General features: G+C 44.8%; 1 protein-coding gene across 5 annotated transcripts in view; it reads left to right on the top strand.

Moving 5' to 3' along the window:
* CACNA2D3 (calcium voltage-gated channel auxiliary subunit alpha2delta 3) overlaps window positions 1–22,376 on the top strand; it is a 903,838-nt gene that overhangs the window by 710,855 nt on the left and 170,607 nt on the right. For all 5 annotated transcript variants that reach the window (XM_061396642.1, XM_061396641.1, XM_061396640.1 and 2 more), the window contains 6 exons: window positions 9,877–9,960; window positions 14,843–14,914; window positions 15,177–15,238; window positions 16,608–16,675; window positions 20,375–20,420; window positions 20,579–20,676. In XM_061396642.1, the coding sequence (XP_061252626.1) occupies window positions 9,877–9,960; window positions 14,843–14,914; window positions 15,177–15,238; window positions 16,608–16,675; window positions 20,375–20,420; window positions 20,579–20,676 (430 nt within the window). The remainder of the gene's footprint in view (window positions 1–9,876; window positions 9,961–14,842; window positions 14,915–15,176; window positions 15,239–16,607; window positions 16,676–20,374; window positions 20,421–20,578; window positions 20,677–22,376) is intronic.

Here is a 22,376-nt window from a genome sequence, read left to right as displayed (position 1 = left end):
ACATCGCCCCAACAAGGGATGAGACTGGGGCTTTTTTTCACAGTGACTGAGCTAGTTACAGACACTAGGAATGTTACAGAGGACAGCAGAAAAGCCAGCAGCATGGAGAACCCACCCCGTGGTGAACAGTTAACTGTAGCGTCATTTGAAGACTGACCCATTACTGCATGGCAGTGCTGCTTGATACTAATTTGTGATATTACTTGAGTGAATAAGGAAATTCATTGTCTTTGCTGTTTTGAAACTGGAATCAATTCGCGGTGCCTAATTGTACCCCATGTTCAAAATGGTCTGACAGGTTCCACAAACCCAAGAGTCTTTTGATATATAATTAACTTCTCAAAGGAATAATGCCAAATAAAGTTCTGTAAATGCCCCACCCCCCAAAAAAAGTTGCTTGTCAAAAGCCACAGACATATTCTCAAATTATAGAGGTCCTCTTTTTACCCAAGATGTTATCTCCTAATTACTCAGTGGTCTCTGAAGTCTTTATGTAAAATCAGGTTTGGGATATGGCACATTTCCATGCTCAAGAATTCAGTGCAAGTCTTTGAATTTTGAAATTCACTGTTAAGCCTGTCTTGCATCTAACCTTTGCCCAGGAAGCTTTAGAGAGCATTCTGTCTCAAAAATGTTCTAACCTATCAGATTAGCCATCTTCTAGGCGCCCACATGCATCTTTATTTTGTATGTAGCCTTCATGTACACCCTTCTTTCTTCTCTGGAGAGGTGGTCTTTCCTCAGCATCACCCTCTCACCTGAGTCAGCGGACCTGAAGATACCTCTCTGTTTTCCATCAGAGTCCCCTAGTCCCTGTTCCTTTGCTGGCACAAATGTTCTTCCCGCTCCAACCACTCAGTATGATGTTCATTTTTATGACTAACTTACTATTACAAGACAGACTGGCTTTTTGAGAAGGAGAATTTAAATCCAGTCACCAGGTAGTAAGCCACATTTGACCCGCAGAAGAGATGATGGTGGGGCTGGCCACTTCCTCCCCACACACAGCGTGTGACTCATTCCCAGTGATTCAGAGGACACTAAAGATAAAGGTCAGCTGGGTTTTCAAAGCGGCCGGCTAATTGTTGTTTTTTTTTTTTTAAAAAATACCAGTGCTGTTACAGTTTTAGAGTGATCAAAAGGATTTTGTAATCACACTAGAAGAACATGTAGAACTTTTCATCTTTGAGACACTTAAAAACATTAATTAATAAGAGCAGGGTACCTTTTAGGAAGAGGGAAAAGCTTGTTGTCTCGACATGCCCTTGTTGTCTCTCTCCCACTCTCCGACTGCCTTTACTCACCCCCAAGGCCCTGTTTCCCTCGGTATATCTGGTTGTCTCATCTTCCCATGAACAGGAAGGAGTTCAGCTCTGAATGCGCTCACTGGAATTTCTCTTCTGCCACAGGGCCTATGACATCCAGCCATGTGTCTTCTCTGAGCTGTTGTGTAATTGTACGACCAAAGGGTCCCACTTCTGATGGAAACCCTTTATCAATAGCATCAGGTACTACCAGGCTTCTCTGAGGCCTTGAGTTGGATTTGGTTGTCAGGCATCATGTGAATAGGATATCATACATTGGACATGTGGCATGATATTGTACTTGTTCTTAACCTAAAACTGATTCTCGCACCCCTGGCCATCAATGTTAGTTTCAAGGCAGCCCCTGTGAGTTGGCTGTTAACAGAGACATGAATGGCCCATGGGATTGGACTCCCGAGGCGGTTCTGCAACCATTCACGTGCCAGCTACATGAATCCTGTCAGTGGTTGCCTGGAGTTGGTGACAAGGGACCACGTAAGGAAGGCAGTGCAGAGGGTGGTGAAGAGTCGGGAAGGAGTCCCCGTTTCCCTGCCTGTTAGCCACGCCACTGTGTGACCAGCACCCCTGGTCTCTGTGTTACTCCTCTCGTGGAGTTGTGAGAATTAACAGGAGATGGGTACAGCACTCAGCACCATACCTAGCACAGGAAACATACCCTCTTCAGGAAGAAGGATAGGGGGTTGAGGGGGAAGCTAGCCCCAGAAAAGAAACAAATTTGTTTTTGTTTTTGTTTTTCCTGAAAGCAGTCACTTGGAAAGCATAACAGATTGGTTGCTACATTTTATAAATTCTTGTTGGAGAAACAATGAACTTAGAAAACTGAAAACAGTAACCGCTTCAAAATACTTGTCCTTTGGGAAAGATAATAGAGTGTCCCCTGGTGATTCCTGGGTTGTAGTAGCGAGGACAATCTTTTTTCATTTCTTACACTTTTCATTATTTTCAAATTTCTACAATGAACAGTTGTTACATGTATAGCCAGGGCGAGTCAGCAGGGGGTGGGGGTTAGGGGGGGCTTAAAAAAATGTTCTGTTTAGACTGTAGCGTGTACAGCAGGGACTGATACAGACCCCTGGGATTCCCTTTCCCTAGGGGCGCCTCCTCTGGGGCAGGACATGCTATGACAGTAAGAGACCTTGATTTGCAAATTCTAGGGGGAAGAGACCATTACTGTGTCACAGGCCCCTCTGGCCACCTGCCCTTGGGACCATGTCCTTGTTTGAGACCCTTCCTTTTGACCTTGAGAAGAATGGGCCCTGAAGCCAGGTTGAACTGCCTCTTTAAAGGACTAGAAAAATTAGTAAACAGCCATACTGTGAAGGGGCTTCCCTGGTGGCTCAGATGGTAAAGAATCCACCTGCAATGAGAGAGACCTGGGTTTGATCACTGGGTTGGGAAGATTGCATGGAGAATACTACTGCCCGCTCTAGTATTCTGGACTGGAGGATTCTATGGACTATACAGTCCATGGGGTTGCAAAGAGTTGGACACAACTGAGCGACTTTCACTATACTGTGAAGAACCGTTTTACCCCATGAATGTCGTCTCTAGGGACAGGCGTGATGAGGTGGGCTGCAGTGTCTCATGAGCAGTTCCCACTGCTGACCCAGTAGCTTATTGTCCCAGCTCTGCTTGTTAGGATGTTTGCCGTGCTCAACCGAATCTATGCCCATTTGTTCTTCATGGCAGCCCTGTGTGTTGAATGATCTTACCTCCGTCCTGCAAAGGAGCATGGTGTGCTGGGAGAAATGCAGGCCAGCCCTGGGCACACAGCCTGTAGGTGCAGACCTGGGTCAAACCGCAGTCTCCCTCTGGGGCCCTGACTTTTCCCTGTTCTCCTAACTGGCCTGGTGAATTGTGACCTGCAATTGGAGGGCAGAAGGTGATCCTTCACACACAGCTTCTGACTGAGTGCTTTCCGAAGGCTCACCTGGGCCTGGCTTGAGGCCTGATGAATAATCAGCGTCCAACAGGATTTTGAAAAGACCCTGATTCTGGGAAAGATTGAGGACAGGAGGAGAAGGGGACGACAGAGGATGAGATGGTTGGATGGCATCACTGACTCAATGGACATGGGTTTGTGTGGACTCTGGGAGTTGGTGATGGACAGGGAGGCCTGGCGTGCTGCGGTTCACGGGGTCACAAAGAGTCGGACACGACTGAGCGACGGAACTGAACTGAACTGAACAGTGGTTTTGGATATGTGAATGGATGAATGAATGAAGGAAGGAGTAAAGGAAAGAAGTGCCCAGTGGCCACTAGGTCATCCTCTCTTGTGCGTGGAGGAGAGAAAGACGTGTTGCCCTTCCTTCTCAAACAGCCACTTAGCCTCTAAGACAAGAGGAAACCCAGGGCCTCAGAGGAGGTGGTGAAGGTATCCACCGGCTGAGGACCGTGACTGCCTCCGGAGAGAAACGTTTTCCCAGACAAGGCTGGCTCCCAGGCCCTGGCCACACTCCTTCTCCAGATGGTGCAGGCTTTGGGCAAGGCCTCTTCCGCTCCAGTTGTGGGCCTCTCACCCCCATCTCCTTCCTTCCTGTTGGCAGCATGGAGCAGCACGAACTGTTTATCAGTTATTAGCACACATAATATTTGTTTCACAAAGGCTGCATGGATGTGTGTAGCTGACTTCCTTTAGTCTTTCCCAAAAGAACACAGAAAAGCAAAGGCATTCTTGTTTCGTTCAAACCCACACGAACATGGCCATCACCTTAGCCAGTCCCTTTCTGCTTCCACAATCTATCTGCAGGTAACACAAAGGGGCACTCACGTCCAGACAGTTCAACGCTGCCAGGAAGGTTCTGGCACTTACAGCAGACCCCCAGTGGTTCCGGCTGGCTCCTCAGATGGGTGCCCTTCTTCCCCCGTCCTTCTAGGCCACAGGCTGGTTTGGTGTGTTCACCACATCTGGCCTTTATTTGAAACTCCACCTCAAAGTATTTCATAGCACAGAATATCTTTCCTTATTAAATTCTCCCCCACATATTTTTTTCATAAAACAGGCACCAAAAACTACAAACCTACCCGTGGCTCTCAAAGTATCTGTTTATAAACCTTTGGAAACCGTTTGCAATTCGTTAATCACATTTTCAAAGGAAGTTACAGTTTATAGATACACTAACAAATGCCATATCCGATGCCTCAGCCCCAGTAACGAGATCCTCACGAAGGGGAAGGAGGAGTGCGGCTGGGGGACCTGGGATCCACCCCAGGCCAGATCCCATGGGAGAGGGGAGATCGGACCTGGGAGTCAGAGGTTCGAGGGTTTAGTGCTTTTTTAGTCACCCTCAGACTCCATGGCCACGCACATGTCCTCTCGGGAAAAGCAGGTACAGAGGGTCAGCAATGCTCAATCACAGTGGACTGTCTTCATTAGCAGTGAGGTGTTCTACAAATCACAAGTTTCTAAATAGTCATTAAAGTACCAGAGTTTGTGAACACTTCATTTAAAATGTACTTTAAAAAAATGGTTCATTAAAAAAAAAAACTAAAGACACTAAATATATACAGGTTGAAACTGATGACTACTTATGCTTGAAACCTAAGACAGCTTTAAAAAAAAATCTTTAAAAAGAGAAGGAGGGTAATGTGGAGAGAATGTGTTGGTACATGAAACACCCAAGAGTATAAAGATTGCAGGTGAAGCTTGATCCAGGCACGTACACCATGCTTTCAGGACTCTCTTCATGTCTTTTCTCTGCCTTCCCTGCACTGGCTTCATTCTCAGGAAGGCTGTCTCCAAGCAGTGGCAGAGTTGGCTACGAGGAACTCAAGTTCCCCTCCTGCCTTAGTGATCCTAGTAGACAGAGAGCTACTTTTTCCAGATAAATCCAAGAAACATCCAGATTGAGTCTCATTTGGGTTGGTATGAGTTGTGTCCCCAATCCTGAGCTACTCACCATGTCCTGGAGAGTTGTGGGTCTCCTTCACATACTCGGGTCCTTCACTGGCTTCCTTCCGAACCAGGATGGTCTTGCCATCACTGGAACTGTATTTATTGAGTGTGAGGTCCATGGAGATTCCCTATAGGAAAACCAAAGAGATTTCCCTGAAATATGTGGGGGATGAGTGGCGGTGGTCCACAGCCCAGGTATCTTCCTAATGGAGGTCTATTCTCTAGCTGAGTAATAAGTTTTTTCTTTTTTTTAACTTTTAAAAGTATTTATGTATTTATGTTTTTGGCTACACTGGGCCTTTGTTATTGTGAGGACTTTCTCTAGTAGTAGCTGCTGCTGCTGCTAAGTCGCTTCAGTCGTATCCGACTCTGTGCGACCCCATGGACTGCAGCCTACCAGGCTCCTCCATCCATGGGATTTTCCAGGCAAGAGTACTGGGGTGGGGTGCCATCGCCTTCTCCGCTAGTTGTGGCAGTTAGGGGCTGTTCTCTAGCTGCAGTGCCTGGGCTTCTCGTTGCGGTGGCTTCTCTTGTTGCTGAGCATGAGCGCCAGGTGCGTGGGCTTCAGCAGGTGTTGGGCTCAGTAGTTGTGACTCTTGGGCTGTAGCGCATGAGCTCAGTAGTTGTGCTGCACGGGCTTGGTTGCCTCGCAGCATGTGGGATCTTCCTGGACCAGGGATCAAACTCATGTTTCCAGCATTGCAAGGTGGATTCTTAACCACTGGAACACCAGGGAATCCAGCATTCTTTTACCAAGAGAAAAGATAAAGTGGATTTAGGGTCATCATTCTGAAGTTTACTCATTGTCCTTGACCTGTTTTATCTATGCAACAGCCTGTTGACTTTTTCGTTTGTTACTCAAAGTAGTCACTCTGCTACACTACTGTATGGATTTCTGTTTGTATTTTAAGAGACTCGGCCATTAATGAAGACTCAAGTAGAAAGTATTGACTGTTTCATACCTACTTCACTGGTTTAGCAGACATTGTAGAGGAGCATTCCAAAGGGTATATCCCTGGTCCCGTCTGTTTCTTTCAATGCAGTTAAATTAGAGACTTGCTGGAATATGATGACTTTCAGGCCAGCACACTGGGAAACCTTTCCTCCCCTCACTCTCTAGTCTCTGCTAGTTTCTTGAATACTAACAGTGCAGTGTACTGAATTTCTTGAGTGGTTTGATTAAAACAATGAAAGAAGATATCTAGGAATGGTCAAAAGTCATGGGATCCATCTCTGTGGATTCCACTTTTGCCAGGTATCATCTAAAAGGACTTGGGTTCTTTAGCACAGGTATGAACTTTTCTGCCAGGAGAGTCTCCAGTCCCAGCCTGCTATTTAGTATGTAAGTATCTTACACATGAAGAGGAGGCATATGAGGGTGACTATATGACACCATCATCTTCAACAAACCTTCAACAAATCTTCTTCCTGCCTAATGTCTGCACAACAGTGACCCAACAAATTATTCAGTGGGTCTCCTTCATGTCAAGGAAATGACGTATTAGACATGTGTTTGCCGTGAGCTAGTGTCTTCCCAAGGTTATTACTTTTCCAGGACTTCTGCTAGCCACATGCATATTAAAGGTTTATTCCATACTGAACTTGGGGTGTGCTTACTACCTTACATACAGTACCTAGTTAATTGTTTCAGCGTACCTTGGCTACGGAGGTATTACTGTTTTTCATAATTTTGCAGTTGAGCAAGGAAGGAAGGAGGCTTGGAGCAGCTGAGTGCCTTACTTCATGTCACATGCTCAGTGAGCAGCAGAACCACTGTGCTCACCTCTTCTAACAAAGACAGGGACACGCTTTCTCTGAGGATGAAGGACCTTGGTGGTCTTTTAAAATCGCTTCCCTCGTGTCTCAGCTGGTAAAGAATCCACCTGCATTGCAGGAAACCTGGGTTCGATCCCTGGGTTGGGAAGAGCCACTGGAGAAGGGAAAGGCTACCCACTCCAGTATTCTGGCCTGGAGAATTCCATGGACTGTATACATGGACATGTATAGTCCATGGGGTTGCAAAGAGTCAGACACGACTGAGGGACTTTCACTCTCTGAAATTTCTTTACTTGCAGTTGAAATAACATGAGGCTTAGCTGTGAAAATTTGGTCAGGGGCTGGGGGTATGTGATATACTGGCTATGTGATCTTATTTAACTTGCTGTAGGCACCATGGGGAGTAAATTGACTATAGGTAGGCAGAATTAAGAGTGATAAACCACAAATAAGTCCTTGGGAAAGAATGAAGCACTATTTAATTGTCTTTACTTATATTCTTAGGACCTTGTGCTTGCTAGGTGTCCAATAATTGTATGTTGACAAAGTGATTAAAGGAGGATTTTGAAGTGATCAATGGAAGAACTTCCTCCAAAAGACAGAATATACCTAGCATTAGACTCCCCAAGAAACCATTAAAGTTTTACCTTTATTGGTCAGAAGCTGAGCTGCAGAAACTTCTGGGCTGCCTAGTGGCTCCCAGGAATTATCCTTACCAATATGGAACCTGGGGACCATCAGTACAGGTAACAGAGGTCCGAGAATGTCTGACTGTAGGGCTTCTTAGCATCGTGTGCCCCTCCTGCATCCCACCTCCTCACCCTGAGAAGAGGCGACCACCCTACTGCCCTCTTTCCTGTTCCACCCGCTCAGCCCCAGCCCGACTCTCTCGAGGGCCAAACATAGTGAACTTTCCATAACAGGATCCAACTGTGAATCTGCTATCGTTTACAGCGGCTTCTGAGGGAACCACTTCCCTTCCTCTTCATCTGGAGTGGGGCTGATGTCATAAAACTGACCGTGACTGTCTGTTAATTGAAAACCTGAGAAGGGAGTAGAAGGCCGGTGGCCCAATATGGTCAGAGCCCACTCCCCCTTAGAGTTGGGGCAGCCTTCCTGGGTGGTACGGGCGGACACCCCAGGACACCCCAGCGTCCCTGAAATGCAGCGCAGAGGGAAAACAACTTATCAGGAAAACTGCTGAGCCCATCTGGCCCCGCAGTGATGGGAGATCTGCCCTGCCTGGCCTCTCTCTCCTAGATTCCACTGCGGGGCCAGCGTGGACCTCTTTGGTCCCATACACCAGCGGTGATTTTCTCCTCCACGCCAAGTGCCTTCTGAGCAGTGTCCAAAATGGTAGTCTTAAAACACCTAGAGTGATGCTGTATTAGAATCCTGCCCATTAAATCCAAAGCTGGCTAATTTAGAAACAAAAGGAAAGAAGAAAAATAAAAGCTATACATACATATGTATTTTTTCCAGTATGCCATCAGCCATATCTTTTGAACTGGCAAAGGGGTTGCTTATCCTGAGCCTGCAGCAGAGGGCAGACTTTCCTACATTATAAATACAGCATTAAAGTCCCGAGACACAGAAATATCCAGACACAGGATTGTCTGATAAAATAGTAGGCTTGCCAGGTGACTGTAACACCAGTGCTTTAGGGGGGAAAAAAAAACTCAAAAAACTTCCTGTGATATTAATGCACTCATCAGCTTTTCCAGAGAGATGTGCTAATGGCCATTAAATCTGGCAGTGATTCCCAGTCTCCATGCTCTTCGGGTTAAGTAGCCCTGCTTATCTCAGCACTGCTATGGCCAGTGTGATAGCAAGTGGAAGGTTCCATGTGTTTGAGAAATGTTACCAGGATGCTGAGGCCAAATATGGAGATCAGAATACAGACTATGTAAGATTCCCTATCCTGTATCATGAAGGTATGTGCTATAAAAGCTTTAGATTAGACGAGAAAGGCTCCATTCCACACATAGAATGTCCAAGGAGAGGGGAAACTTTGCTTTGCACCTGGCATGTTTAGAGGTAAGGAGTCTACCAGGTAAATTCATGTGAAACAAAGAATTGGCTTGTATACTTAGTCCCCCTCTATCAGCTCAGTTCAGTTCAGTTGCTCAGTCATGTCCGACTCTTTGCGACCCCATGAATCACAGCACGCCAGGCCTCCCTGTCCATCACCAACTCCCGGAGTTCACCCAGACTCACGTCCATGGAGTCAGTGATGCCATCCAGCCATCTCATCCTCTGTCGTCCCCTTCTCCTCTTGCCCCCAATCCCTCCCAGCATCAGAGTCTTTTCCAATGAGTCAACTCTTCGCACGAGGTGGCCAAAGTACTGGAGTTTCAGCTTTAGCATCATTCGTTCCAAAGAAATCCCAGGGCTGACCTCCTTCAGAATGGACTGGTTGGATCTCCTTGCAGTCCAAGGGACTCTCAAGAGTCTTTTCCAACACCACAGTTCACTATCGGCTCAGCGGTGTCCAACTCTGCAATTCCATGGACTGTAGCCTGCCAGGCTCCTCTGTCCATGGAATTTTCCAGGCAAGAACACTGGAGTGGGTTGGCATTTCCTTCTCTGCAAATATTCCTGACTCAGGGATTGAACCTGCATCTCTTGCGTCTCCTGCATTGGCAGGCAGGTTCTTTACCACTGTGCCACCTGGGAAGGTCACATGTTTGCTAGTGACTCAGTTCAGCTTTCCTGATCTTGAAAACCCAGGCGTGCCCCTCTGCTTCTCTCTGGTACCCTCCATTCACAGTCCTCAGGCATGAATCAGGAATTCAGATGGTGAAGGTGCCCTGGCCAGTGGTCTCACGGAAATATTTTCTTCGTTTGTCATATGCTTTCTTTCTCTTCCTCTTCTGCCAGTACGAAGAAGGAAAAAAGCGGAGGAAACCCAACTACAGTAGTGTGGACCTGTCTGAGGTGGAGTGGGAGGACCGCGATGATGTGGTAAGCGATTTGATTTCAAGCCTGGTGAGATGGACGCTCCATTTTACCCTCCTCTGCCTGGGAGCTGGTCAAGAGAGGCCCACCAGATAAACACCTGGCCATCAGAGGGATGCAGAGACCATGGGCCCTTGTATGCATTTGGGGTTTTATAACTCTCCTCTGGTAGGTCCACTTGCAAATGGGTTTCCAGCCACCCTGCCTGCTTTGTGTAGTCTAAAACCATCTGCATTTGGGCTCTGGTTCCTTCTGCAGCTGATCAATCTGAACTCTTTCTGAGTGCCATTGATGGGACCTGTGACCCTAAGGGGAGCCTGGCCAGAGTCTAGCGGGGCAGCTGCACAGCCAGAGCCAGAGTTTACCTATCAGGATGTCACCCAGGGCTTGGCAGACCCACTTTCCTCCTCTTTGGTTGACCACCCTGTTTCCAGGGCCATCCCAGCCTTTCCCCTTTCCAGGCCACACTTTAGTAACACATGCTTGTTTCCCAGACAGCTTCAGCCTTCAGGACTGTATCAAAAGTTTTCCTCATGCCCACGATTTAGCCCCAGCAGTCTTCTTGTTCCTTCCTCAGTAAATCAGATTTGTTAGACACACCATCTTTTGTGAATCCAGGCAGACTGTCCTTAATTAAATCCTAACTTCCCGGGTGTCCACATCTGGACACTTGCTCTTCCCTTTCTATATGGAGCCTTCATGCCCAGGCAGGGTTTCTCTGCTTGTACCTCCCTGATTTGTCTGAGGTCCTTTTCTGAGCTTCATCACTGAGTTAGCATGGTTTCTACCCCTCCCTCTGTTTTGCTTTCCGAAGGGATGTTGAGGGGAGCCATTTGAAACGCACAGGCTGGGTTCCTGTGCTTTCAGAAATGCAGCCAGCATCATGGTCCCCTTGCTGCTTGCTTTTCCTCTCTTCATATCCTCTGCAACCTGGACATTACTTAGCTAGCATAAATCTCTGAGATTTTTCCTTGCTTGTAAAATGCAAGAATCGTATCTGTTTTAGACATTTACCCTATTTCCTTCTTCATCTGGGCTATCTCTTTTAAACCCCAATTCAGACAAAATCTTTGCTGTTTGATTTTTAAAAAAAGTCTATTTCTTCATCCATTCTCTTTTCCCAAGTGCTGCTGACCTGATGTCATGTCAGCTCAGTGACCTGGTATAGTTTTATATCTTCTTGTTCTTTAGACATCATCATCAGAATTCACATCTGGGTCTTTTGATTATACCGCACCTAACATACATGTCCTATCCTTTCAACCTGCTCCTATCAAGAAGCAGGCTACTCAGTCCTGAGGAATGCAGTTCAGGCATTTGCCTGCCTGGTTTCAAGCCCCACCTCTGCTATTTGCTGGCTGTTGGTCTCGGGCAAACCATTATTTTCTCTACATCTCAATTTTGGTATAGGTTCTATTTTCTCAGTCAAATGAGTAAGATAGCAGTAGTACCTCACAGAACCATTGTGAATGCTAGTGTGTTACTATATTGAAAGATACAAAAGTGTCAACATTGTTGCTCAGACACTATGAGCATTCTGAGTGGTAGCTGTTACTAGTATTATTCTTGGCATTATCAACCCTCAGATAACCTTCTTATTAATGTATGTCTGTTGCTAAACTGTATCATGTAATTTTAAAGGGTGCATTCCATTAGTTTGCTTTCTCTTCCCTTTCCATCAGTTGTTTTATTTTGACTTCACTGCATCTTTTTGTTTTCTTTCCAAGAAGTTTTGAACCCTGTCATCAGCATGCTTCTCCATCCCTTCCTTCGTTTTTTTTTACATTTTAATTGACACAGGAGGCACACTTGATGCTCATTCTTACTGGGGAGTCCCCACATCCAGGAAGCTGGCCTTCTGCTCGTTAAACACTAGGCTGACACCTGCACTTATCCTTTGCAGGTTTCCTGAAGGGATTTATTACTTGGCTCATCTGTACCCCAGTTGTCGAGTCATCATCACCTGTGCCCAGGTTAATTTTCCGTGAGCTGATATCACCTTTAACAATGATTTGACAGATGCTTTCTGTTTCCTTGCCCTTTTTGTCCTTTGTCATTGGCTTCCTAGCCATGTTCCTCACCTTAATATGATTGCCAGAACTGGATTCTGTGTCTGCCTTCAGAGTTCCCACAGCTCTAGCAAGTCAGTGCTCTTATTCTTCACCAGTAAGTCTCTGGTTGTGCGTGTTTAATTTGGGTCTCTCGTCTGCTTGAAAAGAAGGTACATTTGAGACATGAATTCCTTCACTCTCAATGTGCTTGATTGTGAAAACCCAAGTTACCATTTCTCTCCTAGAAATTTGCACATCCTTGATTAGAGAATTCTGGAATCTATGCGAAGCATCTTTGTGAAGGCTACACAAGATCCCACGTGCCCGTGTGTCTGCCAATGGGGTTTGCACATATGTAGCAGAGGGCAGTTTAAGTCAAGATCTTGAAAGCACCAGACAGGCAGAGTCGAGGAAGAAGCAGCATGTGTCTGCCCAGCTGTGGAGAAATTCTTGGAAGGAGCATCCTACTTCTTTTGGCAGCTAGGCTTGTTGTTTAATTTCATGACCACATTTATAACATAGACCCTATGTGCTTCCAAAAATGATGTGAGGTCATATCTGTGTCAAGCAAACTTGAGTTTGAATCCTAACATTTTAAGCTATTGAGAGGAGTCTGACATGAAAGAAAAGAGAGGGGGATAATAATGAAGATGCTGCTGCTGCTGAGGATGACCGTGGAGGACAGCTTGCACCTATGAATGCTTAGGGTGTACGAGGCACTCTTCTACATACTAGCTCGTCAGATTCGCACTGCAGCTTTATGAGACATGTGCTATCATTAATACCATTTCGCAGAAAGAGATATTGAGGCACAGTGGGGGTAAGTGATCTGTTCAAACTTCTGGCTCCAGAGTCCATTTCTGAATTACAGTGCTGTCCTGCCTCAGTGTTCAGTAAGTGTAATCTTTTTCCATTATAACTGAAAGTGAAAGTGAAGCCACTCAGTCGTGTCCAACTCTTTGAAACCCGTGGACTGTAGCCCACCAAGCTCCTCTGTCCATGGGATTCTCCAGGCAAGAATACTGGAGTAGGTTACCATTTCCTTCTCCAGGGGATCTTCCCGACCCAGGGATCGAACCCAGGTCTCCCACATTGCAGGCAGACGCTTTAACCTCTGCGCCACCAGGGAAGCCCTATTATAACTGAAGGAAAGGGAAAGAAAGAAAGTGAAGTCACTCAATGTCTGACTCTCTGTGACTCCATGGAGGATAGCCCACCAGACTCCTCCTCCTTGGAATTTTCCAGGCAAGGGATACTGAAGTGTGTTGCCATTTCCTTCTCCAGGGCATCTTCCCTACCCAGGGATTGAACCCGGGTCTCCTGCACTGCAGGCAGACTCTTTACCATCTGACCCAGCAGGGAAGCCCAAAGGAAAGGGAAAGACTAGACTAATCATCTAAGCATCTGCCTTCAGAAAGTATTAGTGACCCTGGCCTTGGACCCTCCCAGGTCCTGGCTCGGATCATCCTTAGCTACTGGGAGTTGGGGGTGGGGCGGCGCTGAGGCATGGAGAAGCTTACCTAATCTCTGACTCGCCTGGGGAATGTGAGAGGGGCAGGTCCCAAATGGCTTTAGGCAGGCACCAGAAAGAGGAAAAATGAAAACCATGTCAAAGATAAATCGAGCTGTTCTTAAGAGTTAGAAAGTAGACTTAATTAGGACCAGCTCTCCCCATCCAAAACCACAAAAGTTAAAATGGGAAAATATTTCCAGAAATGCCCATTATGTGTTGTTAAAAAATATCTAGAGTAAAATATATGTTTTATTTTATACATGCCTCCAGCTAAAAATTATGCTTTTACTCTCTTGCACAGAAGATGGGAATGTGAACCCAAATCTAGACAGGCCCCGCATCAAATTTAGGTTGCTTGCAAGCACTGCAGTTCTCTATCGGCCAGATCTTATTCAAGCTCCTCAAAGGAGGAAAGAGGGGAAAGAATTAAAAGAAAAAAAACAAGCACGGGGCTGGGAAAAAGCCTTTCCTGACAGGCTGTGGCATGTCAGCATTTGCTCCTATTTCATTAAATGGCCTTCCCGTCGTCTCCTATTGGTGCCCATGATGGCACATCTTTCATCACTGTGTCTGCTGTCCTTCTCTGAACTCACAGAAGGGCCACAAGTAATTAGCAGAGATCAGCCAGGGGTGGGGGAAGGGACGGAGGCTCACGGTTCCCAGATGAGACCTTCAAAAATCAGATGCAGGGTTGCCCCGTTCACTGCCCATCAGTCTCAGCCAGGCTTTTCAGTGGCCTAGATTTCTCAGAGAGTATTTGAAGATGGTTCATGCTGTGAAAAGCTAATCCCTATCTTCCAGATGGTTGGCTTTTGAAAACAACCAACCAAACAAAAAACTACTATATAGGAAAATATCTTTAACTTGATTGTGTTTTGAAAAATGATTTTCTCCATAACAAACCAATACCCTTTGTGAAAATGTAACTTGTGCCCTGAGACTTCCTAGCTTCATGAGTATTTTAGTGTTTGCTGGGGGTTTATTCCCTGACTCTCAGGATTTAACATTGAAAAGGTTTTTTTGGCCACTGTTGCCCTGAGGTTTACATGAACACCCCAAATTGAGGTTGATGGTCCTTTATTTATTTTTATTAGCCTCTCTCCCCCTAGACAAGAGCAGTTGGATGTTTATTCTTCCAAAGCCCCATTTCAGAGATCTGAGAATAGTATTTAGACTTACTGCAAAAGTACACCAAGCTGTGTATACACCCAGCCCTGCATACACAAGCCACCAAAGATGCATTCAAGCTAGATGGTAAAAGGTGTCCAAGACAATATGGTAACCCTGGGAAGCACTAACCCCAATTTTTTTTTTATCATTTTAGTTAAGAAATGCCATGGTGAATAGAAAGACCGGGAAGTTTTCCATGGAGGTGAAGAAGACAGTGGACAAAGGGGTACATTTTTCTCAAACATTCTTGCCGCTTAATTTAAAACAAACCACTGTGAAAAATTAGCTTTGAAAGCTCTATCTGGAGTAAATATCGTTCACTGAGCTCATTTTTCTCTTGTCTTTACTTATCTCAAACAAGATTCATGTAGTACTGTTAACCTGATCATAGTGTGTCCATTTATTTTTATTTATTTCTGAAAACTTCACCTAGCAGACTAACCATGTTTTCTTTTCTCTACGACCTTTTTTTTGTTTTTTCAATCTAGAAACGGGTTTTGGTGATGACAAATGACTACTATTATACAGACATCAAGGGTACTCCTTTCAGGTAGAGCTGACCATAATACATGGACATTCCATCAGACCCATCAGTTGTGTTTGTACAAAACCTGCTGACACTCTCAGAGCTCATCATCTGAAGATAACCAAACATCCTGCCTAAAGGCTGGAAAGAGTGAGGAAGGGGCTTTTCCCAGGCTGCTTTTGTTTTTGTTTTCCATAAGGGGAAAAATGGTTCAGGCTCACCTAGGAGAACTCATTCAATTTGCCATGGCTTTGCATCTCATTATCAAGCAAATAAGCTTTGGGGTTCCAACTAAGGGTGGAGAGATAAATTCAGCGGGTTACCAGGGTCCTTAACCATCTAACTTGCTGCCCTTTATTTCCATGATCAAAAAGCAATCCTTCACACTTCGAGGCAGCATATTCATCCCTACGTGTTGTGCTTCGGTTTTAATTTCTCCGTACTGTTCCTCTGTGCTTGTCTGCCTTTCAATCCTGTTATTTCTCTTTGTAAAAGTCTTGAAAAATGCACTTGCCCCCTTGCCTGCTTTCTTATGTAGCATTCTAAAGTTTCCCGCTATTAACTTAGTGTGATAATGCTTTTTGTAAAAAGTTATTTTGGTAGGACTTCTTTGTGTTCTTCAACTGATGCCTCACAAAGCTCAGGGGAAAAAAGAGTTTACTGACTCTGGATCCATCTTAATAAAATCTGTGGTGGTGTTGTCGTATATGGCCAGGGATCTTGGGTGAATTCCATTTGGAACCAGAGCACTTGAGGAAACACGTGACTGCTAAGTGGGTTTGCCAAACGATGAGATTGTGTTATCAAAACATATTCTCTGACTTTAGATGAAAAAGGAAGGAGCTTAAATCAAGACTTTTGAGTGTGAGAATGTGAAAAATCTATCAGACAAGGAAGAGGGTTGGGCAAAGAAACCCACCATACAGTCATGTGGCTACATTCAAGTGACAGCAAAAGTGTTCATTTTTGCCATTAGAAAGGGGTTAATTTTCCCTCATCTCAAACTCTACAGTCTGGAAAGACCCTGGTGTGGCTAAATGTAGGGATGCATAAAGCGGTAATGAAGATTATTAGGGTATGTAGCTCTTACAAAAGCATCTAAGAGAAAGGCTTGCTCAAGGGCTTGTAGCAGCCGCCACACTTCTTTTAAACATACTTGAGAGCCACCCATTGCTGCTGCACTTCCGATCAGAAATTACACTGAAGCAGCTGATCAAATCTAAGACAGACCAGCACCAACTCTAATCAGTGGGGTTTTGAAAGTAAACTTCTGAAAAAAAAAAAAATTGCTTACAGAACATGAAATGGAAATGTGAAAATGGAAAATAATAGCCAACAAGGCTGTTCCAGTCAATGTTATGGATTTCAAGGTCTGCTTTGTTTCTCTGCACAGTTTAGGTGTGGCGCTCTCCAGAGGCCATGGGAAATATTTCTTCCGAGGGAATGTAACTATTGAAGAAGGTAAGATGCTGTCTTTATCCATCTTAATCCTTTCATGTGGGAAGAAAGCCCTGAAGCCGTTGGGTTAGCTGAAGAATTTGCTCAGCTATCCAGCCCTTTTTCTCATGGACGTTTGACTCAACCATTTACCCGCCCTGATTTTACCTTGCTCTCTTAGACTGTTTCAGATGCCTAGGACTCCCAGATAGTGGGGGCTTTCCTTATGGTTTCATTTATTTATGTGATGCTTTTATCCACAAAGTTGTCGAGGCAACTCATAGGAACCATCCATCTACCGGCTGTATTCTTCTCATACATAAAAATCAGTACCAAGAAAAATATGAATTAGCATAAAAACTCAAGCCCAGGAAAAGGAAAACAAAGGTAGGCAAGCCTTAGTCTTCTCCACATTGAGCTACAAATTTCCCTTGTGTTTTGAGGCAGCCTAGGTCCAAGGGAAATGTGATCATTCAAATGATTTATCTAAGTCAAAAGGAATAAGGAGCATCTTGAGGTTCTTAGCTCTTCTTGTCTTCATAAAGCACCAGTGCACTGGGAACTCCCAGGAAATGGTAGCAGTTGTTACAGCCCTTTAATCTTTAAAACTGCTGTCTCCCCCATACTGTCCTTTACATCTTCCAACAACCCAGTAGCTCAGAGAAGTTATCTTTACCAGTATCACCAGCTCATAAGGAATGCTAGGGCTAGCCTGTGAAAGGCTTCACTCCCAGAGTGGCCCTACCCAGGTGTTAAATTTTGCATCTTGACAGAGAAGGGGTTGGACCAGACCGGTGTTCTTTTTGGGTATCCTCAGGGAGTGTGGGTATCCTGGGTATCCTCAGGGAGCATGCCAAGAGTGGGAAGGTCAGTTACAATCCAGCTTTTATGGGTTAGAACTGGTTACAAATGAGTGCCATGAACTTCCAGAAGCTGGACTGCTTTGTGATTCATTCCAGTGATGTAGCAGAGAAGGAAAAGGAGATTGGAAATCCCTGAAATGGCAGGTTCCATATATGGCCTTCTGTCTACTGCCCAGTGTCCCCACGATGTTTCATGGACTTTGGGTTTTATCTCTCAACTGATGGTGAGATTTTAAGGAATGGGAAGGAGAGTGAATGTGGGTCATTTTGACCCGGACAAAGCTCAGAGTGTCCCCACTGCAGAGGCAATCAAGTATGTGCTCCCTCTTCCTAAAGACAGGCAAGAAAAAAACAGGCAACTTTGTGATTTGAGCAAAATATTCAACAGGATGTATTCTCAGGGATCTTTTTTAAAAATTTCTTTAATTTTCTGGCTCCATGAGCTACGTGTGACTCTGTAGATGTCCAGCACATGAAGACAGAAAATTCACATCTAAGCCATCTGAGGTCAAGGTGAGGAAATAGCTTATGGTCAGAACAGTCCCTGGTGGCTCAGATGGTAAAGAATCTGCCTGCAATGCTGGAAATGTAGGTTCAATCACTCAGTCAGGAAATCCCTTGGAGAGGGAATGACTACCCACTGCAATATTCTTGCCTGGAGAATTCCATGGACAGAGGAGCCTGGCAGGCTACAGTCCATGGAGTCTCCAAGAGCATATGACTGAGCACATGTGCATGCATGCACACACACACACACACACACACACACACACACATATCTTGATACAGATATGTTGTACACAGTACTTGTTCAGTCAGTTAGAGCTAATGTTATTATTGTCAGCATTATCAATCAGGAGAGATGTGATTTTGTCAGGAGTATCTAAATTGGAGGTGAGAGAGTTAGAAAACAGCCATATTTCCTTGGTGGTCTAGGAGCTCAGAGAGGAAGCAATCAAAAAGATCTTCCCTTTAGGGTCTAGGCAGAGAGATTTGTAGATGAAGACTGATGAGAACAGAAACTAGAAATATATATAGAGTTGATATCATTAACCCAATATTCCAGGAAGGCGAGATCCAGTTCAGGGCCTTTGCACCTGTGATTCCTTCTGCCGCGAGCACCTCAGTTACTCCCTGGCTCTCCCCTCACCTCTTGCAGGTCTTTGCTTAAAGTCACTGTCTCAGTGAAGCATCCTGGACTCCAACAGTTAACACTGACACCCCCTCATCCCTCCCCATATCTTGGTACCCTCTCTCCTTGCTTCATTCTCTCCCTTAACTTCATAGTCCTCACTAGTGATAAGCTATGTATTTTAACTTTATATTCTTATCTCTTTTCTGCCACTAGAAAGTAAATATCATGAGACAATTAGTGCTTTTTCTTTTGGTCTCTGTTATGTTTTCAAGGCCGTAGACTTACAATCAAAGAAGGCAATGGCACCCCACTCCAGTACTCTTGCCTGGAAAATCCTGCAGTCTGTGGGGTCACTGAGGGTTGGACATGACTGAGCGACTTCACTTTCACTTTTCACTTTCATCCATTGGAGAAGGAAATGGAAACCCACTCCAGTGTTCTTGCCTGGAGAATCCCAGGGACAGGGGAGCCTGGTGGGCTGCCGTCTATGGGGTCGCACAGAGTCGGACATGACTGAAGTGACTTAGCAGCAGCAGCAGCAGACTTACAATAGTACCTGGCTCATAGTTGATGCTCCATAAATAAACTGAAGGAAGAATGGAAGGGAGGGAGGGAGGAGTGGAAGAAGCAAGAAAGGGAAGAAAGCATGGATTGCCCTAGGGACTAATCACTATCCCATTCAACCCTCTGGTGTAGTTTATGACTTTTGGCACTATCAGTGACATTCCCAATCTCATTCCGCCAGTAGGTGTTGGAGCCAGGATATGGCCACTTGTGTCATATAGGATGATATTCTATATAATTTATTCCCAACTAACTATGAAATCAAACAGAAGTATGTGATGCTAGTTCTAGTAGTTTGCTATTTATTTTGTACTTTTGTGTTTGAGGAGGATACTGGAATCCTGAGCTCAGTAAGATATCATTGGTCATGAGGGAAACTGCCATTCTCAGTTAGTGGAGTTGCTGAGGTGGTCACTTAGAAGTGTGTGTCTGCTGATGACCCATGAAAGTGAAGTCACGTAAAGACACAAGGAGAAAGAGTGATTTCGTACACTTAGGGCATCTCGAGCATTCTATAAACACTCTCCAATTCCCTGCAAGCCTCAGTTCTCCTAACTACCTCTCAGAGACTGACAACTCATTTCTACTTAGGATCCTGTATCACCTAGCAGGTTTTGCTGGTTAAAAACAGTTGAGTTTTTGCAGTCTCATACCATTCAACCTATAGTTTCACCTGCAAAATCACCTGTGCCTTAGGGACGATTATTATTATGTTTTTCACAAAAAGAAACTGACATTTAGAAAAGTAAAGCAACCTGCTGACATGACACAGGAGTTTAGTGGCCCACTCAAATTCCTGACTCAGGCTGTACTGTATGGGCCTCCAAAGTTGGTGTCTCCACTGTTGTGCTAAGCTTCTTTCCCAGGACTCACTGGTGCATCATTTATCTTCAAGGAGTTAAGTTTCTGGGAGACTCTGGGGAAGTTGCAGTAGTGGCTGAATGAAGTGGAAGTTGGGGGAAGGTTCTGCCTGAGATAAAAATATTTCCTGTGTGCAGAGTCCCTTTTCCCAGGCAGATGTCTTTGGGATTGATGCCTACTCTTAACCCCCTATCCCCATGGCCTTAACCCTAGAACATTTGAAACATAGAAGAGAATGCGGGGAGTCAGTGCCCCACACAGATGATACATACTCATGACACCCTTCTTCTTGACCTCCAGGCCTGCATGACTTAGAACACCCTGATGTGTCCTTGGCAGACGAATGGTAAGAATGAAACAGTCCTTCTCAGCATTGGTCTTTATTGTCCTCTTTGATTTTAAGTTGCCTGTACTCCCTTGCCCAGTTCTCCTGATTCAAAGGCAAAGGAAAGTGATGCTATAAATATGTACACATTCTTGTTTTGGGCCATGTCACATTCCTAGGTCCTACTGCAACACTGACCTACACCCAGAGCACCGTCATCTGTCTCAGCTAGAAGCTATTAAACTCTACCTCAAAGGCAAAGAACCTCTGCTCCAATGTGAGTGTGCTTTCAAATGCACATGTTTGTGCACGTGGCGGTTGGGTAGTGGAGGGGGGTGTGGATGAACTCAAAACTATACTTTCTCTAGTTTTCAAGGGAAGCTTTGCTTTGGCAAAGGTGATCAGTCACAAGAAATCCAGCCAAGTGGCTGCTTCCTATGGGAACAGGAGAAAGAATGTGGGTTGCCAAGAGTCATGCAGATCCCCAATCCCATTTTAACCCTTCACATTGGATGTGTCCTATTACCAAACCATTTAGTCAAGCACCCGAGTAGAATGAAAATGTTACAGTTGGAAGGAGACTACCAATAGCTACTCCCTTATTTTGCAAATGAGGCACAAGGGCTGAAAATAAGACTTGTCTCATCCAAGGCCATACTCTAGGTCTCCTGGTTTCTGTCCAGAGTGGGACTGCCACTGTGACATGTTGCCTCTTGCAGTGTACATTCTGCTGCCCCTCCTCCCACCAAGTGCCCTCTCAGGGAGCTCGGTGAATCAAATGGCCAGTAGCTGGTGCAGGGGGAGAAGGAGTGGGGCAAGGAGAGAGCAGCAGCAGGCCTGATGCTCACCAAGCGTAAGACGAGTCCCCTGGACAAACACAGGTTTATGCTGATTAATTCCAGTAGTGAAAGTTTGGGCACAAGGGACTCACCAGAAATGAGCATGGCACTCAGCCCTACCCCTAGCAGATACCACTTATTAGTGACATGAGAAGTTCTTTGCACATCTTATCTTACAGAAAACCCTAACAGCCCTATGAGAGGTGTAAGATTATCCACATCCAAACCACATCTTCATGAAATGGATTTACTTTTTGGGATATGCTCTAGTAGAGAAAGCATCAGATGGACATCATGTGGACTCAATTTTTCATTTTATTTGCCTATTTGAGTGATATATTTAAGAAACAAAAGTGGAACACTGATCTAAAGAAGCACTTACATTTACCATCCAGCTTTGTCAAATTTTAAACTTTTTGCCATATTTGCTGCAGGTACTTTTTAAGGAATGAAATATCAAAGATAATGTTGAAGACCCTGAGTGCCCCCTATGTGATCCCATTTCCCTCTCAGAGAGAATTACCACCCTGTATTTATTCATCATTCCCATGCATTGTGTGTGTGTGTGTATATATATATATATATGTATACACCAAATATATACATATATACCTATGTATCCATATCCATTATACGCCATTATGTTCATTACTTTGTATAATAAAATTTATATATATTGTATATGTTAGCTGCAACCTATGTTTCACTCATCATACATTATATTTTTGAGATTTGTGTTGATAATTTAGCTCTGATGCATTTACTTGAATTACTATATGGTATTCTACTATGTAACTATGTCTCAATTTATTCATTGTCTATTTCATGATGAGTTGTTTCCAGGTTTTGCTTTTACAGCAAAGCTGCACCGTCTTCTTGGCCACCAGCCACGGTGAGGACTGGGCTGCTGTAGGTGATAAAGCTGGAGTGTTTTAGGATGCCTCTGCTAGACTCATGATACCCTCCCGATTTCTCATCCTCTTCCACAGAGCTCTATCAAGAACTCATCTGGATAAGGATGGATGTCCCACTTTAGGATGGAAATAAATAAATAAATAAAAGCTTAGATGGAAGAAGTCACAAAATAAGAGTCCCAGAAATAATTAGCTATCATATCCTTCTCCCCTACAATCAAGAT

Source organism: Bos javanicus, chromosome 22 (assembly GCF_032452875.1).
Source record: "Bos javanicus breed banteng chromosome 22, ARS-OSU_banteng_1.0, whole genome shotgun sequence".
Lineage (NCBI taxonomy): Eukaryota > Metazoa > Chordata > Mammalia > Artiodactyla > Bovidae > Bos > Bos javanicus.
The sequence above is the reverse complement of the archived record's forward strand: the minus strand, read 5'-3'. Positions and strand labels throughout refer to the sequence as shown.